The following is an 18276-nucleotide window of genomic DNA, read 5'->3' as shown; positions in this document are numbered from 1 at the left end:
GGTACAGAATGTACATTTTGATGTAAATGTATTTAATACAGGTACTTTTGACACACTCAATAGTGTGTGATATCTGAGATGAACATGTATGTATATTTTTGAACTTTTCCTAAAATTTGAGACGATCAATTTGATACAAGTAAAAATAATTAAATGCATGTAATAAACATACTTTTTTGTTAAAGAAATGTTTGGATACATCTTATTAGTTGTTTTAAGGAGCCATTTTCAGAAACAAATGCCTATTCATGTGTCTGGAATTTTCCAGCTTTCTGTTTTTTTGTTTTTTTTTTTACCTAATATTGCCACTTGTTATATGACTTCCCTTTTTAGACTTTAGAGTTTATCATTTCAGTAATTTTGTTACTACCCTTCATTTGTGTTGTTTGTTGGTGAATTAATAGTATACAAATATTTGAAACCATTGTACACGTTTATATTTTTGTATACATGAAAAGTTAATTATAATTGAAGAATTATTTCTTCCCCTGGTGTCAGGAATTTGAAAAAAAAGATATGCTTTCAGTTTTTCTTCACAACAGAAGTAAAAGTTAATTTAAAACAGACTAATTGGTTGAAACATATGGCAGTATGAGGAGCTTGTCAATCAATCTATAGGTTTAGCAGTATGTGCATACATTCTTCAATACTATTATATCATATGTACTTGTAAAAATTATTTTTCCAGTTACAAAAAAAAACTCAATGTTATAATAATAATATGATAATAAAATCTTTATTTCAAGAGGGTTACACAGTTAGTTTACAAGCTAATCTTTCCTGAGGCCCTCCCACACCAAACTGTACTACTAAAACTACAAAGGAAAGCTGATTTAAAAAAGCACTTTAAGATAATGTACAATATACATGTAGAACATTTAAAACCGTGTAAACAGCAAAAATATGCTCTTTTATGAAACTCTATTCAGAAGTCTTAAAGTATTCCTTTAAATTAATTTTGAATGAGTTTGTAGTGGCCTGATTATATAAATGTTTGGGTAACTTATTCCACAGGACAGACCCAGAATACATGAATGAATCTCTGAAAAGTTTTAATTTTGGGGATTATCAAGTTTCCTTGTTCAGCATTTCTTAGTGAATAAGGTTTATTTCCTGAAACATAATAAAACCTTTCTGATGTTTAACTTGGTGCCTCATTGAGAGATTTTTAGATTAAAAGGTATTTGTGATATTTAATCTTATTGACTTCTGTTCTTCACTCCTTTCGCTATGATTTTCAAATAATTTTTTTTTTTAAGACAATCATTGGTGAGTCAAAACATATGAATGGGTACAACCCTGATGTACGATCTATCACTGTGGCACGTTCGAATTCATTACGTAGAGCAAGTCCACTACAGCAGAGAAGATATGTACCTGATTATCCAACACTGCCAGAAGATGAACAACCACATGATAGGTCATACCAAGGTCGCCCACCACACTATGACCGTGAACCTGAAAGGTACAGAGGAGATCCACGCCAAGATCCAAGAGATAATAACAGGTATTCTAATGATCAACGCCGGGACGTGAGAGACCCACGAGATAGACAAGATCCAAGAGACTATCACAGAGACCCACGAGATTATCGAGACCACCCCGATAGGGATGGGCCACATTCATATAGAGATGGAACTCTGGACCGTAGATCTGATGACCATAATAGAAGTCACAATAGTTCATTTGACAATAGGGACATGTTTCACCCTAAACAGGCTCATTTTGATGGCCGAGGGCAGCAGTATCCATATGATCACAATCAAATGCCAGTGAATGGCAATTCTATGCATCATCCTGACAGGTCACCACGTCACCATGGTGATTCATCACCTCATGGACTTCCCAAAAATACTGCAGGATTACAGTATGATCGGGTAAGTTCAATTTTTGACCATGTTTATGCTTGGTCAAAAGTTTTTAAAAGATTCTTCAAGTTTGAAAAAATTGAATATGCAAGCTTTTGCTTTTTCAAATGCTAATAAGTAAATTCCTGTGATATTTTTTCACAATAAAAACAAGATCACATGAAGCAGTGATTCATTAAATGTTCATCACTTTCATCATTCACAAATTGTCCTCAGAAATCCCAAATAACATTGATAACATAATTTTTCAGAACCACATTTTAAGGTGTAAAAACCATGTGTGGATAATTTTGGCATATTTTAGTGGTCTGTTAGAAAATACCAAAATATATTTTACAAGATATTTACTCTTGGCTTAAGTACTTATAGCGCCACCCAGCCAAATTTAGAAACAGAAGTTTTCTGCAAATTTGTTTTGCCTAAAAATGGCAAAATCTTAATCTGCTACATGGTAATCATACATTAGTGTGTATGTTAGTAAACAATGAAGCCTTAAAGTTGTATGACCATGAAAGCTTATCAAATGTAATAATGACATTGTTATCCATTTAATAAGAAAATTTGTGAATACATGTACATGAAACTCAGGGATAAAAATTAGCAGTCGCCCAGTACCCATGGCTACTAGATGCAGGGAACCAAATTTTTGGGTAAATTTAGTTGAACATAGGGAAAATATTGATTAAAAATATGGTCTGGGCTACCAGCTTGTATTTCCTTATTTTTACCCCTGGAATTACAATGTTCCATACCACAAAGGGGTGATAGGGAAAAGTTATGTTAAACAATAAAGATATCTAGACCAGTATTTATAATGAAATAAGTTCAAGTAGCTTATTTTTCAAACATGGGATTTTATTCATATTTTTGAGATACCATGTATTAAGAAGTTTGATTTTGGGAATGGTTTTCAAGTTAGTCAATATTTGGGTAAAAAAAAGTCAGAGCTTTGGGGATTTTTTACATGTTGAATCATGCATGAACCATATGTCAAAATCTTGAGCTTCTGCTTGAATAAAATTCCCTTCTGCATTCAGATCAAGTTGCACTACAGAGCATTATTTTTAAAGTTGTGATTGGAAAATAGGTTGAAATAGAAAGAAAAGAAAAATTCTGATGTTTAAAAATGGACATGACACCAAAATATTTCTTACACATGAGAAAAATCACATGCATAAAAATTTGCTTTTCAGTAAACTTTGCCTTAAAAGAGGGTAAAGGATTAAAACCTCACAATTCATACCATAAATAAAATCATTAGGCTGTTCTATAAATATATTTAGATGAATGACCTTAAGTCCTGTATTTTAGGTGTTAAATCTTGGTGCACAAAAATGACTTGTCTTACTCAAAACACCTTTTGTAAAGTGGTTACTTTTGACAGCCAAATAATGAAGACAAAAGCTAGTTAGAATCTCTATTATGTTCTTGAAAGATGTTACATATCATTGTCCTAGCTAGGGCAAAATGGAGGGGCGTCACGTCCCTCTGCCCCAATTGAGTACCCCTTTGGTGCCCATTTACAATTTTCTGAATGGCCCATTATGATTTCCACTCTTGTTAATAAATTACCACAAATCAATTAAGAAGTGTCACCTTCATTAACTATATCCTGACGTAATTAACCCTCAGGTAAACCTCAGGTATTTATCGGTGATCAATCAGCTGACCAGGGTTATCCGATAATGATTGACAAGTAGAAAATGAATCCCGATTGGATCTATAACAATTCTGTGGAAGCCAATCAGTGGTTGATAATTAATTTCTATTGCACAACTAATTAAACAAATATTTTCAAGTTAACAATTCTAAATTTTGTAGAACTATTGGTGTAAACAATTGCATGTTGCACATTTATTCAAGATGTCAGTTACCTCCCTTATAATTTTAATATTTTAAAAATTTTCTATATCTTCAACAGTAAAGGACATTTTCCATAAGTTGTGATTGCAGTTGTTACAGGAAATAATATTTCTTTTACTTACGGTTTTGATATCAATGAAGCAATATTGAATACTTGTAACATTTCCTACAACATTTCACCTCATAGTATGTCATAAATGTAAAGAATTACTTGCCCTTATCACCTCCTTTAGTTGACTTGCTGCTTCACTTTAAGAACAGTGACAAATTGTGTTCACACAACATTTGACTAAAACTCTTTCATAGTGGATCTGACGGCTATAGTAATAGAGTTTCAGCTGAATCGCCTCTATATATAAGTTTTAAAATTTCTAAAAGCACTTGGTCATCTGAGAAAGGTCTTTCAATACAATAAGGGTGTCATGCATATATTAATCATGCAGTCAAATTTACTCAGTTTGCTAATTATGATGCAACCTTCATTTTAAAAAGTTTTCAGGTGAGCAATAAGAATACAAATTACTGACTTAACACAAACATACAGAATCAATGTTCCTTTTTTGTTGAAAAAAAAACATGCTATGCGTGAAAGTGCCCTCTTCCCTGTGCCCCTCTATTTTCAAATCCTAGCTAGAACACTGCATATTATACATGATAGATATATTAACATTACCATAGATATGCCACTAACACACATGTCTCTGTAATGTGAAGTTTTTTGGCAACTTCTTTGACTTGTCTATTTGAACTACAGTATGATGACTGATCTAATCCTATTGTAATCTTCATATCTGGAAAAAATGAGCTATTCTTTTTGGTCAGAACATGTGGCATTTATTTATGTGCATAGATCATTATTATATGGTGTTGTTCGAATGTGTTACAACACAGTATTGCCTGCTTCAGATTCTTCAGTGAAAAAAAAAACAACAGTTGCTTATTATGGACGGCGTTATCAAGAAACTCACTGCCAAGGTTCAGTGAAATGTCTAATGATACCCTCTATGTATGCAACTATTGTATAAATGAATACTGAGTTCATGAAAAACTTATTTGAGAAGATAATGGGTTCAGATACACAGATAAACACCTGAGTCCCAACCTTAAGTTTGTGCATTTATTTTCAACTTATGGCATGTTTAAAGTAGCTTGCATGACCTTTATGACCTTTCAGAGTCGGTTACAGTTACTGCAATTGTGTACTGGAAAGATGAAAAAAAATGAAAATAAATGCCATTACAGCTGAAAACAATTATACACACGAGTATGATATGAAGCATGGTGTTTGATTTATTGCAGTGTATGGTTTTAGGCATAATGTTAAGAAAACTTCACAATTATATAACTAATCAAAAGACAGAAAAAAAAATGGTGCGGCATTGTAGTAAAGATATAGGTAACCATAATATATCATTCAACAACACTGCACCAAGTAAGAAAAAAAAGTTTTCCCATTCAAACCAGCCATATTGATATACAATATATGATCAAGCTTTATCTAGATATTCAGATATGGTAATTTTGAATAATCAGTTTAAATCAAGAACAAGGTGACTACTGGTAAAGATCAGATTGTTTGAAACCAGTAGAAAGAATCAAATAAACCAAACTTACTAGAAGAAGTAGACCTTAATTTGCCGCAATTTAATTTTTGTGAAATTTCCTAGAAAAAAATTAAAGTTTCTCAACTCATGTTAAGTGAAGTCTCTGGAAATTAATGATGAATTTCTTAGTTCTGCTATAGACAGCAAAATTTAGGTTGAGTGAAGTAGAAAAACACATTTTCGACAACAAATTTCAAAAACTTCATTCTGCAAAAAATACCAGTTATACGGTACATATATGTAATACATCATAGAGATATATTCCTCTGTTGCATTTCTTTCAAGCTTGTATAGCCTGCATGGTAGAATATATTGCTTTTTTGTTTGTTGTGTGTTAGGGTGGATCAAAACCTTCCAACTTGCAAGTAGCACAGTCAAACTATTCTCCGACACCAAAAATGCAGCCAGCACCACCGAAATCCCCAACCAGCAGTGCACCTGGGTCTATTCAGGAACAGAGGCTAACACATGAACAGGTATCACTCTTAATTGAACCAATGTTAAAACTGATTTATGTTGTAGGTTTTCAGCAGCCAATTAAAGACTTCAGTTGTAAAAATGTAAAAATCATCATTAAACCATCAAGAAAAAAAATTCATGAAAAGGGAATTTCATGAGGCACCTGAAAGAACTGAAAAACTATATATGTAATTTAGTATTTGTCCATAGGTATTAAGTACAACTCATTTAATCTACACTCAATAAGTCACCACAACAAAAAAGTTTTCGGGAAAATATCTATTTAGCCAATCAAAATTAACAAGATAATGAAGGTAACTCGACAGTTCTTTGGCTATAGGCAGCCCAGTAAATTTATTTTCTATATTTAGAAACTTGTTAACCATTTTAAAATATATATACTAAATTTCCAATCAATGTTAATTCCATCAGGTAATGCCTTTAGATGACTAAAGTGTAAGAATTGATCAAAAAAAGAAAATATCTGTCCTGTCAATTCTTTTTAAATTACCATGTGACATTTTGGAAGGAGCGTCAATAAGAAATTGAAAGAAAAAGTCATTGTTTAAAAATAGTAATGATGGAAAAAACATTTTAAAAAAGAAATACCCCACCAACATAGAAAAATTTATTTGTACACAACAAAAATGTAAGGGTAGATAATTTTGACTGCAGACTTGTATGACTGAACACACAAGTCCATCATGTCATGATTTTGAATATGAAAACGAGAGACAGCAGAAAGGAACACAGATGATCTAACATTTATTTTGCTGGCTATTTAGCTATTTATTCATATGAATGTAAATGGATGTAGGATAAAGATTCATAATGAAATTTCAAATAAATGTAGCTTGATATTTCTTGCACTTCAAAACTGGTAATATTTGCTATAAAATTATTTCAACATAATAGCAAATATATATACACTAACTCTGATAACATTGCATTTCTTTTTTTGCAAAAAATCACTACTTAGCTCACAGCTACATTTTGTATCATTTTGAAGTGTGGTTAGTCCAGCAATTTGTTTTAGTGAAACTGTTTTGGTACTGCTGATATGGGATTAACATTTTCATTTTGAATTAGAACAAATTTAGGTTTGTAAATCAATCTTGGTGTTTAAATATAGGTTTGTTTTATAGATAGGGAAATGGTGTATTTTGTTATGGGATGATTTATTTATCAGAGAATGTCAGCAAAACATTATGTGTTGTGGCTCATTGTGTTTTAATCACTAATTTACATCTGTGCTTTTAATCTGTATGATATTGGCATTGTTCATAACACTAACTGTGAATATGCATAACTAGATTTCCAGCATCAAAATACTCTTTTAGTTGAATGTATTTGCAATGTTCGACAGTGGTTACCTGTAGTCCATTTAATTTGATTACACACTGTTATATACACTTATTAGTGGTATGAACAGATCCTGTTGTCTGTGTGGATGTCTGTCCATACAATTCTTGTTTCTGATTTGAAGAACCATAAATTGTGTTGACTAATACCATTGGTCAATGTTGTATTTTGATTAAATGTTTACTACATGTACTTGTCAATTAGAACATTTTGGTGGTTTTCTATCTTTCTTGAAAGATAGTATTTGGCTTCCCATCCAAAATATGTACTTTGCTTTTAAATGAGACCAGTAACAAGCATATTCCTGTCATCTGTACAGTTAAAGGAGGCATGACACCAACTTTTTTTTTCAATTTTATAATTTAGTACACCTAATAAATATATAATTAAAACGCCCCTTGTCATTTACATTGTTTTATTGAAGATTAATTGATACGTAAGCGACGATGACCCAATCCTTATGAATTTCAATTAGACATGTGGTCACATGACCATGTTACATCATGGTTCTCAATTCATAGATCAAGTAGTTGAAATGCGTGGGGCTTCTGCATTTTTACATGATTTCTACAACTGAGAGTGAAAATGTTGAAAGTTTTGGTTTGCCAATGAATATATACTTACAGTTGTATCAATTTAAACCACTTGGAGAAGAAAATGGTAAACAATGTCAGAAATATTAACCTATTACATGTATGAAGACTAGACTATCCACAGTAAGACGACACAATTTCTGTCCAAATATTACATAGAAATATTTCATTATATGTTCTCTCATGTAAGATTGAACTTTTTACATAAGTAAGTTAAATTCATATTCTAAAACTGTTCTGATCTCAATCTTTAATGAAAATATTGATTTCGCCCTTTTTTTACAGCATGATACTCCTGTCAAGTATACCAGTACAAGGGAGTAATATAAAGTCCCTGCAAGTATGGAGGATAATACGAACATGTTTATTTTTCATTGGTTTTTGGTGGTTTTATTTGATAACCCATAAGGGTTTTGTGCTAAATCTTTTTTGCTGAAATCAAATATTTTAACTGACCTTTAAAAAAAAATATTGTCTGTACCAGAAAAGCTCTCTTAAACTCACCTAGGGTCACTTATTATATACTGTGTATCGTGTCAAATTCTTTATGTAAATTGTTTTATTTTAAATTTTGCAAGACAAAAGAAATTCTATTATATTTCAATTATTATCGAAGTCATACTCCTTCGTCGACACCTGTGTCATGGGGTCACCCAACCATGTAAAGATAAAAGAAGTTGCCCACTCTCTCTCTTGGTCATAATTAATTAGGGCCCCGCCACTAAGTGGCGCCACGCTATAGTAATCAGTCTGTCCGTCTGTAACAAAATCAGTTTTCCACACTTTTTTTCAATATGCTTGCCGATATTGGGCTGATATTTTATATGTGGGTCAAGTATGAATAGTTACAAATCAAGATTAAGTTTCGTTCCACTCTACGAATATTTTATCAAGTAATGGCCCTTGGACTTTGAAATTTCAATAAAATCGCCATTTTCCGCTTTTTTTTTCCCCTAGGCTTGCAGATATTGGGCTGATATTTTGTATGCGAGTCAATTATGATTAGTTACAAATCAAGTTTGAGTTTCGTTCCGCTCCACCGGTTTTTGACCAAGTTACGGCCCTTGGAATTCCAAAATTTCACTAAAATCGCAGTTTTCCGCATATTGTTCCCATACGCTTGCAGATAATGGACCAATGTTGTCTATATGTGTCAAGTATGATTAGTTACAACTCAAGTGTATGTTTCGTTCAGTTCCACTGATTTTTGACAAAGTTACGGCCCTTGGAATTACAAAATTTCACTAAAATCGCAGTTTTTTGCACTTTTTTTCCATACGCATGCAGATATTGGACTTATATTTGGTAAGCAAGTCAATCATGTGTCAATTATGATGAGTTACAAGTCATGTATACGTTTGTTTCGATCGACCAATTTTTTACCAAGTTCTCAATATGTCCTGTTAAGCAGTGGATATTTAAAAATATATTTTCAACCAGTGAAAACTCAGATAAATCATTCTAACTTTATTTAGCACTAACCTGATGAGAAAGTGTTTGTTACACTTGTATCTAAACATACTATTGTTTTTTATGAATATAAATGTTTATAAAATGATGTTTTTTGTGTCACAACTCCTTGAATTGAGTAAAAGTGGATCTCTTTAAAATTGTACTAGGTCCAAACCCCTAAAAATAGGATGTGATTGATTTTAGAGGTTATAACTTGAACTGTTTAGGAATTAGGGTCTCTTTGGATGTGGTCAAATTTTTATTCTGTGTCAAATCTGGAATGGTGTGTCTATACTTGTCCCAAAATTGTTCTTGGTTTGGCCTTAAAGTCAAACATTTGTGGTGATAAATATTTTAGTACTATAAGACTCTTCTCTACCAACAAAGTAGACATTTTAGTACCAGATTTTTTTTTACCCTTTTTAGCACCAGTAAATATAGTATATTATATATGTATATATATATAGTTATTTCCTATTTAATCTTATAAAATATGTAAAATGTTTAAAATGATAAGAAGCACTAAAGTCTGCATGTTTATTACATCAAAAAACTAATAATTTATAAGTCAACAATGACTTTGTACTTTAATCCAAAAGCATGTTTATAATGATCGCTTGTGACATTGTCATGAACTTAACTTTGATAAAAGTCTATCAAAAACTGTTCCTTTTCCTTGTCTTCTCTCAGTTGAGGAGCAGGGAGGTCGATGTTTCTCATCTTAATGTAGCTGGTGGTTTGGATCTTAATTATTGTGTCTTAGACTTTTATAAAGTAAATTTGTGGGTGACTTTCATAGAACTGCTCTGTGAGCTTCTGGGCCCATTTGTTCAAAAGATTAATTGTTGGACAAAAGTTATCTACTGGATATGTATAGTACAATCTGTACAAGTAAGCCGGTGGATAAATATTTATCCAGCAGATAAAGTTTTGAAAACCTGGGTCCTGGTCAGCTATATTCGAATGTTTGTTTTGTGATGGAGACTGTCCATGAGTTGAAACAAAAAGTGATTCCTCAGTAACATTGTACTTTGTCAGATAGTCAGCAAATATAACCAAATTTTCATTGTTTGGCTCTACCAGTATAAAGTCTTCAACAACACTTTGTAAACTTTATATTGTTAACCCTTAAATATCGAACTTCTTTCCTTGATTTGTTTCAACCAATGTCAGGTTCATGATTACCCCTTGACATATTTTTATATTGTGAGTAATTCTTGAAAAAAGAGTGTTCACAATACATGTAGGTGTATGGGTAGTTTATTTGTCCTGGGATACAAGATCAAACCACCATTAAAGGTTGTATCAAGTTGTGTCCTGTGGGCTAAAAACAAGCATTTTAGTAAATTTAACTCATTCATAATATACCACATGGTTTTATACCACAAAAGTCAGATTGGGATTAATTTCAAGGTTATGATCTGAATATTTTTTTCCGGAACTATTTGAACAAAGTGCAATTGAAAAAATGGTATATTATTGAAATGCATGAAATATCTACAAATAGACATTAATCTTTGATCAATCAATTAGGATAAGGTTCTTAGATCTGCAACATGGACAGATGAAATACATTAACATATCGGATATCTTTGCCTTTTATTGGTATTTATTTGTCTATTTTATCTCTAGATTAAGGCGTAATGTTTTGGTTTTTTTTTCCAGTTCCGTGCAGCATTACAGATGGTTGTTAGCTCTGGTGACCCCCGGGAAAATCTTGGTAACTTTATCAAAATTGGAGAGGGTTCTACTGGAATTGTGTGTATAGCCACATCAAAAACCACAGGTCAGCAAGTAGCAGTCAAAAAAATGGACCTGCGCAAACAACAAAGGAGAGAATTGTTGTTTAATGAGGTAATATAACCCGTCTGTGGGAACAACTGTTATACAATTGTTGTTTAATGAGGTAATATACCCCTGTCTGTGGGAACAACTGTTATACAATTGTTGTTCAGTGAGGTAATATAACCTATCTGTGGGAACAACTGTTATACAATTGTTGTTCAGTGAGGTAAGATACCCCTATCAGTGGGAACATCTGTTATACAATTGTTGTTTAATGAGGTAATATACCCCCGTCTGTGGGAACAACTGTTATACAATTGTTGTTTAATAAAGAAGCTAGGGACCTTTCCTATGTGTATAAATTAGCTACTGCAATGGCATTGTAGATATTTTTAACTTTTTTAAATGCAAATTCTAAAAGCAGCCAATATACTAGGTAGTAGATGCTTTTTATACGACTGACTGCAAAAATGAAGTGCTTTAATAATATGGTGTTATCATTGTTGTTGGCAGCAGCAGCAGCATTGTAGACAGTTGGTTTCAACACAATCTTGGTATTAGTGTATGCATCTTTATTAAATTGTACCACAAGGTTTCAAATGAGTAAATTGATTGTATGGGCTACCACCCTAACCATTTAGGAATTAGTGGCAAAAGGGAATATATAACAAGCTGTTTTTCTATTTTTAATTCAACCAATGTTTTTGGTTATAAACTTAACCATTTAAGTGTGCAAAAACTGAAATGTTTTTCAGCACAATAATTTGAATAAATGTGTATGGATCTCAATAAAATTTTAACATTATAAATATAAAAGGAAGGTTATATTTTATAATTACCATATTTTGGTGTGTATTATGTGCACATTTTTACATAGAAATTATTTCCAGAACATGGGGTGCACATTATGCATCAGTACATAAAAATTGGCCACGAAATTACTGATTTTGGTACGTGAAAAGACATTGCGTAATGTAAACAAACAAATGGAAAGTGAAATGTTACTGAAAGAAATTTTATCTAATCATCAAATACATCTTCAAGTATTAAATTTTTAGTTATATTTTCTTCAAATCATGTTCAAATGACTTAATAACATGTTTCAAACAAAGGTTGTATAATATTTCCTTCTTATAAAGCATGGTTAGAAATTAATATGAAACAACTAAAAACCAAAAAGTAACTTATTCCTTTTTTGTCAAACCCTCCTTATCAAATGCTTTTACAATTGAAAATGATTATTCTGATACTTATTTTGATTTTTTTTTTTTTTGTTTTTTTTTGATAATTTTCTTTCTTAAAAGTATGTTTTTAAATGAAAAATTGTGAAATTTAAGTTATACCAAAACTGGAAACGTCCGATTTTCCTGACTTTCGATTTTGTTAAGTCATTTCATACATCCTGTGTCAATTTTATCATGCTTCGAAATTAGAATTATCCAATTTATGTAGCTACTGATGTTGTAGTCTGCATAGAAGTTTCTTTCCTTCACATTTTCATAGGAAATATCGTACAACAAGTGCAAAATATCAATTTTTTTTGTCTTACAAAATTTTACTGCAACTTTAGTCTAAAAACTTTTTTTCAGACATTCAAACCTTCAAAACTGCTCTGCGCACAATACATAAATGCGCACTATAGACACCAAAATATGGTATTATAAGTTTAAATATTGACCCTTTGGAACATAGTAAAGACTAGTTTTAAAAGTAAAAGACAATAAAAAAGAAATGGTTGTTCTTAGATACACAGACAGATGAATTATTTTGGATTTTTTAGGTAATGTCAATTACATATATTGAAGTTCTTTGACCACTTTATAGTCTGGTCAGAATCTTAGGGTATGTTAAGCCTTTAATCACAACCCAAAGTCAGAGTTGTAACAAGCTTGAATGAATTGACCATACTTGCCCTAACTGACTGTTGTTGTGTCAAGCTATTACCCACAAAGCATTTTATTTACATGACGAAACAGTACTTATACTTACAAAATGTTGTCTTCACTAGGTTGTGATAATGAAAGATTATCACCATCCAAATATTGTTGACATGTATGCAAGTTTCCTTGTTGGTGATGAACTATGGGTAGTGATGGAGTTTCTTGAAGGAGGAGCATTGACAGATATTGTAGTTGCACAAAACAGGTATAATTCTGATATTGACTGGTTCTTTTAAAAATTCTAATGCTGAATACTTTCATTCACACAAATTTAAATTTAAATCAATTAATAGAAACACCATAGTAGGCATTTGTTTGTTCTATAGTTGTTCAATCATGATAGGAAACCAGCATAACAATTTAAAACTTATGATAGCTTGAGAGCATGTCGCTGAACATAACTAATTAGAACATACAATAAAAACAATAAAACCTGACTACATTATGCAGAATATTTAACAAATCCAATCATCTTTCATCCGAAACTTCATATAAAACTTTTTCCCAATTTTAAGCCCCATATATTTTTCATTGACTGGTTTAATTCATTTTTGTCGGTAGAATTCTTCATGGTTAGAGAAAAAGGATATTTTGTTGATTACTTGAATCAGCGGTTCGTGGGTAAAAAAAATCTATGAATTTGCCTGCATTTTCAAAAATTATTACCAAAGCAATTTTTTATGCTCAAGATTTGAAAGGAAAATTTTGCAAACATTTGCTTTTTTCACAACACGGATGTTTAAAGGGTGTTTAATACATCAATAAAGTAATCTAGACTTCTGTTTTTATTTTTTTCAATTTTTTTTTTGTTGCTATTTTTAATGTTATTTCTTTAAAAAATCTCTTCTGACGCTACTGGACCAATTAGAACCAAACTGGGTATAAATGTTCTTTAGGGTATTCTGCATGGATCTAATGTGGGCATTTTTTATCCATTGAAATCATGGCAGCTGTTGCTGAAATTAAACTTTAAAACTGTTAGGTTAAGCCAAATTCTTTCAATTGCTGAATGATGCATATGATAAGCCAACAAAACTCTGCAATGGATCAAAGATGTTGGACAATGCCTTGTTAGAGTTATTGCCCTTGAAAGGCAAAAAAAATGACAGGTTTTTTGCAGCTTTGGAAACTATGATAGATAGAAACTTTCAATTGCTGAAATGATCCTTACGATAAGGCCTATAAAAATCATCTGCTTTGGATCAAAGATGTTGGTTGATGTCTTGTTAGAGTAATTGCCCTTCAAAGGTGGAAAATGATGTTTTTAGCAGTTTTCAGCAAATATCTTGAAAAAGAAACTTTCAATTTATGAAATGATCCTATGATATGCCCTCCCTATGTCTTCTTTTGAGTCAAAATTGTCTGACAACTCCTTGTTAGAATTATTGCCCTTGAAAGGCCAAACTTGAAACAGGTGAGCAATTCAAGCTCCTGGGAGCCTCTTGTTCAGTACAGAAAATTTTAATTAGTCATCATTATAGATTGTTCAGATAAAATTCCATTATCATCATATGAATTGAAAATATCCCACTTTCTTAACATGAACTACTTGGTATATATATGTTTATTAAGCCCCTAACCTGAAATTCCTGGATTAGCCCCCAATAGCATATATCTGTAGTCAATCAGATATTGTTATAGTAGGTCTACAAAAAAGATTCAGAAACTGTATATTTATTATATAATCCACTAAACTTATTCTACTCCTCTTTTATACTAGTTGTTTCTTTGATTAGGAATTTACAACTTTTTTTTAGAATGGATGAGCATCAGATAGCAACTGTGTGTAAGGCTTGTCTGAAAGCATTGGAGTTCCTACACAGAAATGGTGTTATACACAGAGATATTAAGTCTGACTCCATACTTCTGGCTCATGATGGAAGGGTATGTAACCAGTGAGAAAATAATAATGACAAATTTATGTAAAGAAATATTGATACACCTTAAGAGGTGGTAATTTTTAATAAAAAATACTAAATTTATATTTGCATTAATGGTTAAATACCATTTAAATCTAAAATGTTTTAAAATTATTTCCTGTTCTCTGTATTCCTGAACATTGTAAGTTGCAGTGACAACAGATATTAGTGCAAAGATTCATTATAACAATCTTCTAAATATCTGAATTTACTGTATTAATAAGTTGTAGGAATTACTGTAATACATTTTTGGTCCAGTGTTGCAGGTTATTATCCAGTGTAACACATGCATTGGGGTTCTTTCAAATAGACCAAAAAAAAGTTATAGATGGTAATTTTCTTTGCAACTCCCCTCAAACTACCGGAAGAGTTTCACAAAATTGTATGCTGTAAGGATTCGTGCATATTACCTGGAAATTTCCATTTACTGATATTATTTTTATATAGATTTATACTATGTGTATGTTTTATTGTAAATTATCACATATTTTATTGGAATGACACTGATTTTGTACATGTAATATAAACATTAATTTCTGTATAATATTTGGGTAGATAACATGGGTCAGCACTCTCGTGAGTAGCACTGATTTCACTTCTACTCAACTGATCCAAACTTGATGAGACATTAAGAATCTAACACCTGTATGAGTGCAAGATAGGGAAATCTCTGAGTCTCCACTAAGTTATAGATTTATTACATCTTGCCCAAGGGTGTCTGAGACTTTTAATGGGATATTTGATTGTTTTTTTGTTTTTTTTTTTCACATCAAGTAATCTGATCATGACATATAAGGCCATTGAAATGTCATGACCAGACGTAAAATTTAGGTCACTTCAAAACAGCATAAGCAAATAAGTGCTTGTTCTTGATTAAATTATTATTTCAATATAATTTTCAAACACATATTTGATATCGGTAGGGTATGATCATTCATTCAATTGTGCCACTCTTTTTTTACGCGAAATCACCAATCCTCTGTCTCAAACCATGGATAAAAGAAGGAAATCTTGCCCAGCTAAAAATTGGAAACTTCTCGTCTCTTTAGTGAGAAGTTATTCTGTTCATTGGCCAAGTCACAGTCGACAAAACTTTGTCATTTGAAACTGCAAATTTTGTTTTTAGTAGCTTGATATAGTAATCTATCAGGCAATAAGAACAACAAGAAAATGTTATGTTGCAGATAAACAATCAACTAGTGTCATTATGGAGATTGATGCTGCTATAAGTATAGAGAGAAAAGTCATATGCAACAAAAACATGTAGAAGCAAAATAATAGGCATCACACTTCATCTACTAGCCATTTATGGTTTAAATGTATTTAATGTACACCTGTCCAAACTGACTGAATTCTACAGTCCAAAAGGGGTTTGGTTTAGAGAGGTTTTCCTTATCATTTTTGTTCAAATGGGCAATAATAATAAGGCCATGTATCAGTCTGTAATTATTAATTTTGAATCATAGTGCATAGATATTATAAAAACAACCAGTAACATCAAATAACATCTGCATGACATTTGGAAAATATTGTGGTGTTTTTTTAATTTGTGAAAAAAGTCGAGATATTAAGTTATCAACAGAAGTGTTTACTTCCACATATTTTTGGTATTTTCTACGGATTTTGACGGCAAATCACGCTCTACGGATTGTGAATATCGTCTTGGTACCTTTGTTTAAATTTAAGAAAGTTCAGGATTTTATGGATCATATCCATAGAATACTGTGAAAAATACGGATTGACATCAAGTAGTGTAAACAGATCTGTATCAAACTTTTAATACCTTGGAAGAACTCAATAAATCACTACTATCTATATTGTATATAGTAAATGAAACTTTTATTGTAAGATCAATATTAAGTTGTGTCATAACTAGCTGCTGGGCTCAGCTGAAAGAATTTTGATTTTTGAGTTGTTTTTTTGGTAAATTTTTTAAAAGATGCAAATGTTTTATAGGTGAAGTTGTCTGATTTTGGATTCTGTGCACAAGTTTCACCAGAGTTACCTAGGCGGAAGTCATTAGTTGGCACACCATATTGGATGGCTCCTGAGGTTATTTCACGACTACCATATGGTCCAGAGGTAAGTGCTTCAATGTTGAGGATATTTAATACAAATTGAAGTTCTGTGACACCTGTAAGTTTCAGGTTATATAATTATAAAATCAAGCAGCTCATTCTGGCAAGTTGATTATTATATGGCAGTTACTTAGGTGTCAACAGTTACTTTATTGTTGTCTTAGGTAGACAGTTGGTGTCCACATAGTTACTCGATTGTTGTCTTAGGTAGACCTTTGGTGTCCACATAGTTTCTCGATTGTTGTCTTAGGTAGACTTTTGGTGTCCACATAGTTACTCGATTGTTTTTAACATAGTTGCTTATTATTATCTCTTTTGTCCCTTTTTGTCCACATAGTTATGGCTCCCACCACCTTGGTGGGGAGACGTATTATTTTTGGCAGGTCCATATGTCCTTGGCTTGTGTCCAATACAAAGTTTGGCATTGCAATTTTTCTTAAATGACTGAACCGAATTTTACGAAACTTTGTATGTGGCAGGAATTTCATATGTAGATGTGTATATTATCAGGAAATTTTGATCCCCTAATTTTTGTAGGAGTTGTGCCCTTTTGAACATAGAAATTTGAAAAAAAGCGATCTTTGGGTCACTTATAATATTGACAGGGTACCAGTTTATGAACCAGATTAAGCAGCTGGCAATGAATATTCATAAATGTCAGAATGTGCTAATGCATATGACCTATAAAGTCTTGTGACTAGCTTCAGTGCCTGAATCAGAAAATGGGTAATGTTCAAAGCTAATTGACCATTTCATGTAAACTTCCTGTTCTCATTCAAGCAAGAAACACACGTAGAACACATGTATGATATTTAAGAACTATAACGCTGTGGGGATGAACACGGCAAAGATCTGCTGAATTATGTGGTGTATAACTACACATTAATGCAAATCATATGCAAATATTAAATACAGAAATTACAAGTGCAAGAAGTCGCTAACACTATCAGCGACTTAAAAAATACTGATAGAAATTCATACTGAAAATAATCTAAAATTGGAAACCATTTCATTACCTTCATAGCTTTCAATTCTCCTCAGAACAGTTTGCGGGAAGGGGAGACATATGTTTTTGCAGAATTACCTGATTGTTGTGGACCTTTGGTGTCCACATAGTTAAGTGATTGTTGTCCTCTATAGACCCTTGGTCTCCAGATAATAGTCTGATTATTATCCTCCTCTGTAGACCCTTGGTGTCCACATAGTTGTCTGATTATTATTCTCCTCTGTCGATCCTTGTTGTCCAAATAGTAACTTGGTCCAAAAAATGATAAAAATGAGAATGAGATTGATTTCATATAAGTTAAAATTTTGTGGGGTCTTCAATATTATCAGATAAATTGTCCAAATGGT

At 32.0% G+C, this 18276-nt stretch overlaps 1 protein-coding gene across 3 annotated transcripts in view; it reads left to right on the top strand.

Annotated features, from left to right (window-relative positions):
• Nucleotides 1-18276, top strand: part of LOC148623488 (serine/threonine-protein kinase PAK mbt-like) — a 31105-nt gene that overhangs the window by 6433 nt on the left and 6396 nt on the right. For 2 of the 3 annotated variants that reach the window (XM_088565319.1, XM_088565318.1), the window contains exons 3-8: nucleotides 1260-1877; nucleotides 5674-5811; nucleotides 10867-11055; nucleotides 12995-13131; nucleotides 14684-14810; nucleotides 16802-16927. In XM_088565319.1, the coding sequence (XP_088421445.1) occupies nucleotides 1260-1877; nucleotides 5674-5811; nucleotides 10867-11055; nucleotides 12995-13131; nucleotides 14684-14810; nucleotides 16802-16927 (1335 nt within the window). The remainder of the gene's footprint in view (nucleotides 1-1259; nucleotides 1878-5673; nucleotides 5812-10866; nucleotides 11056-12994; nucleotides 13132-14683; nucleotides 14811-16801; nucleotides 16928-18276) is intronic. The other variant, XM_088565320.1, reaches the window with a different exon arrangement.

This window comes from Perna viridis, chromosome 2 (assembly GCF_037379345.1).
Source record: "Perna viridis isolate PV_CMFRI_1.1 ecotype Kerala chromosome 2, ASM3737934v1, whole genome shotgun sequence".
Classification (NCBI taxonomy): Eukaryota; Metazoa; Mollusca; class Bivalvia; order Mytilida; family Mytilidae; genus Perna; species Perna viridis.
This window is presented reverse-complemented; position numbering and strand designations above follow the sequence as displayed.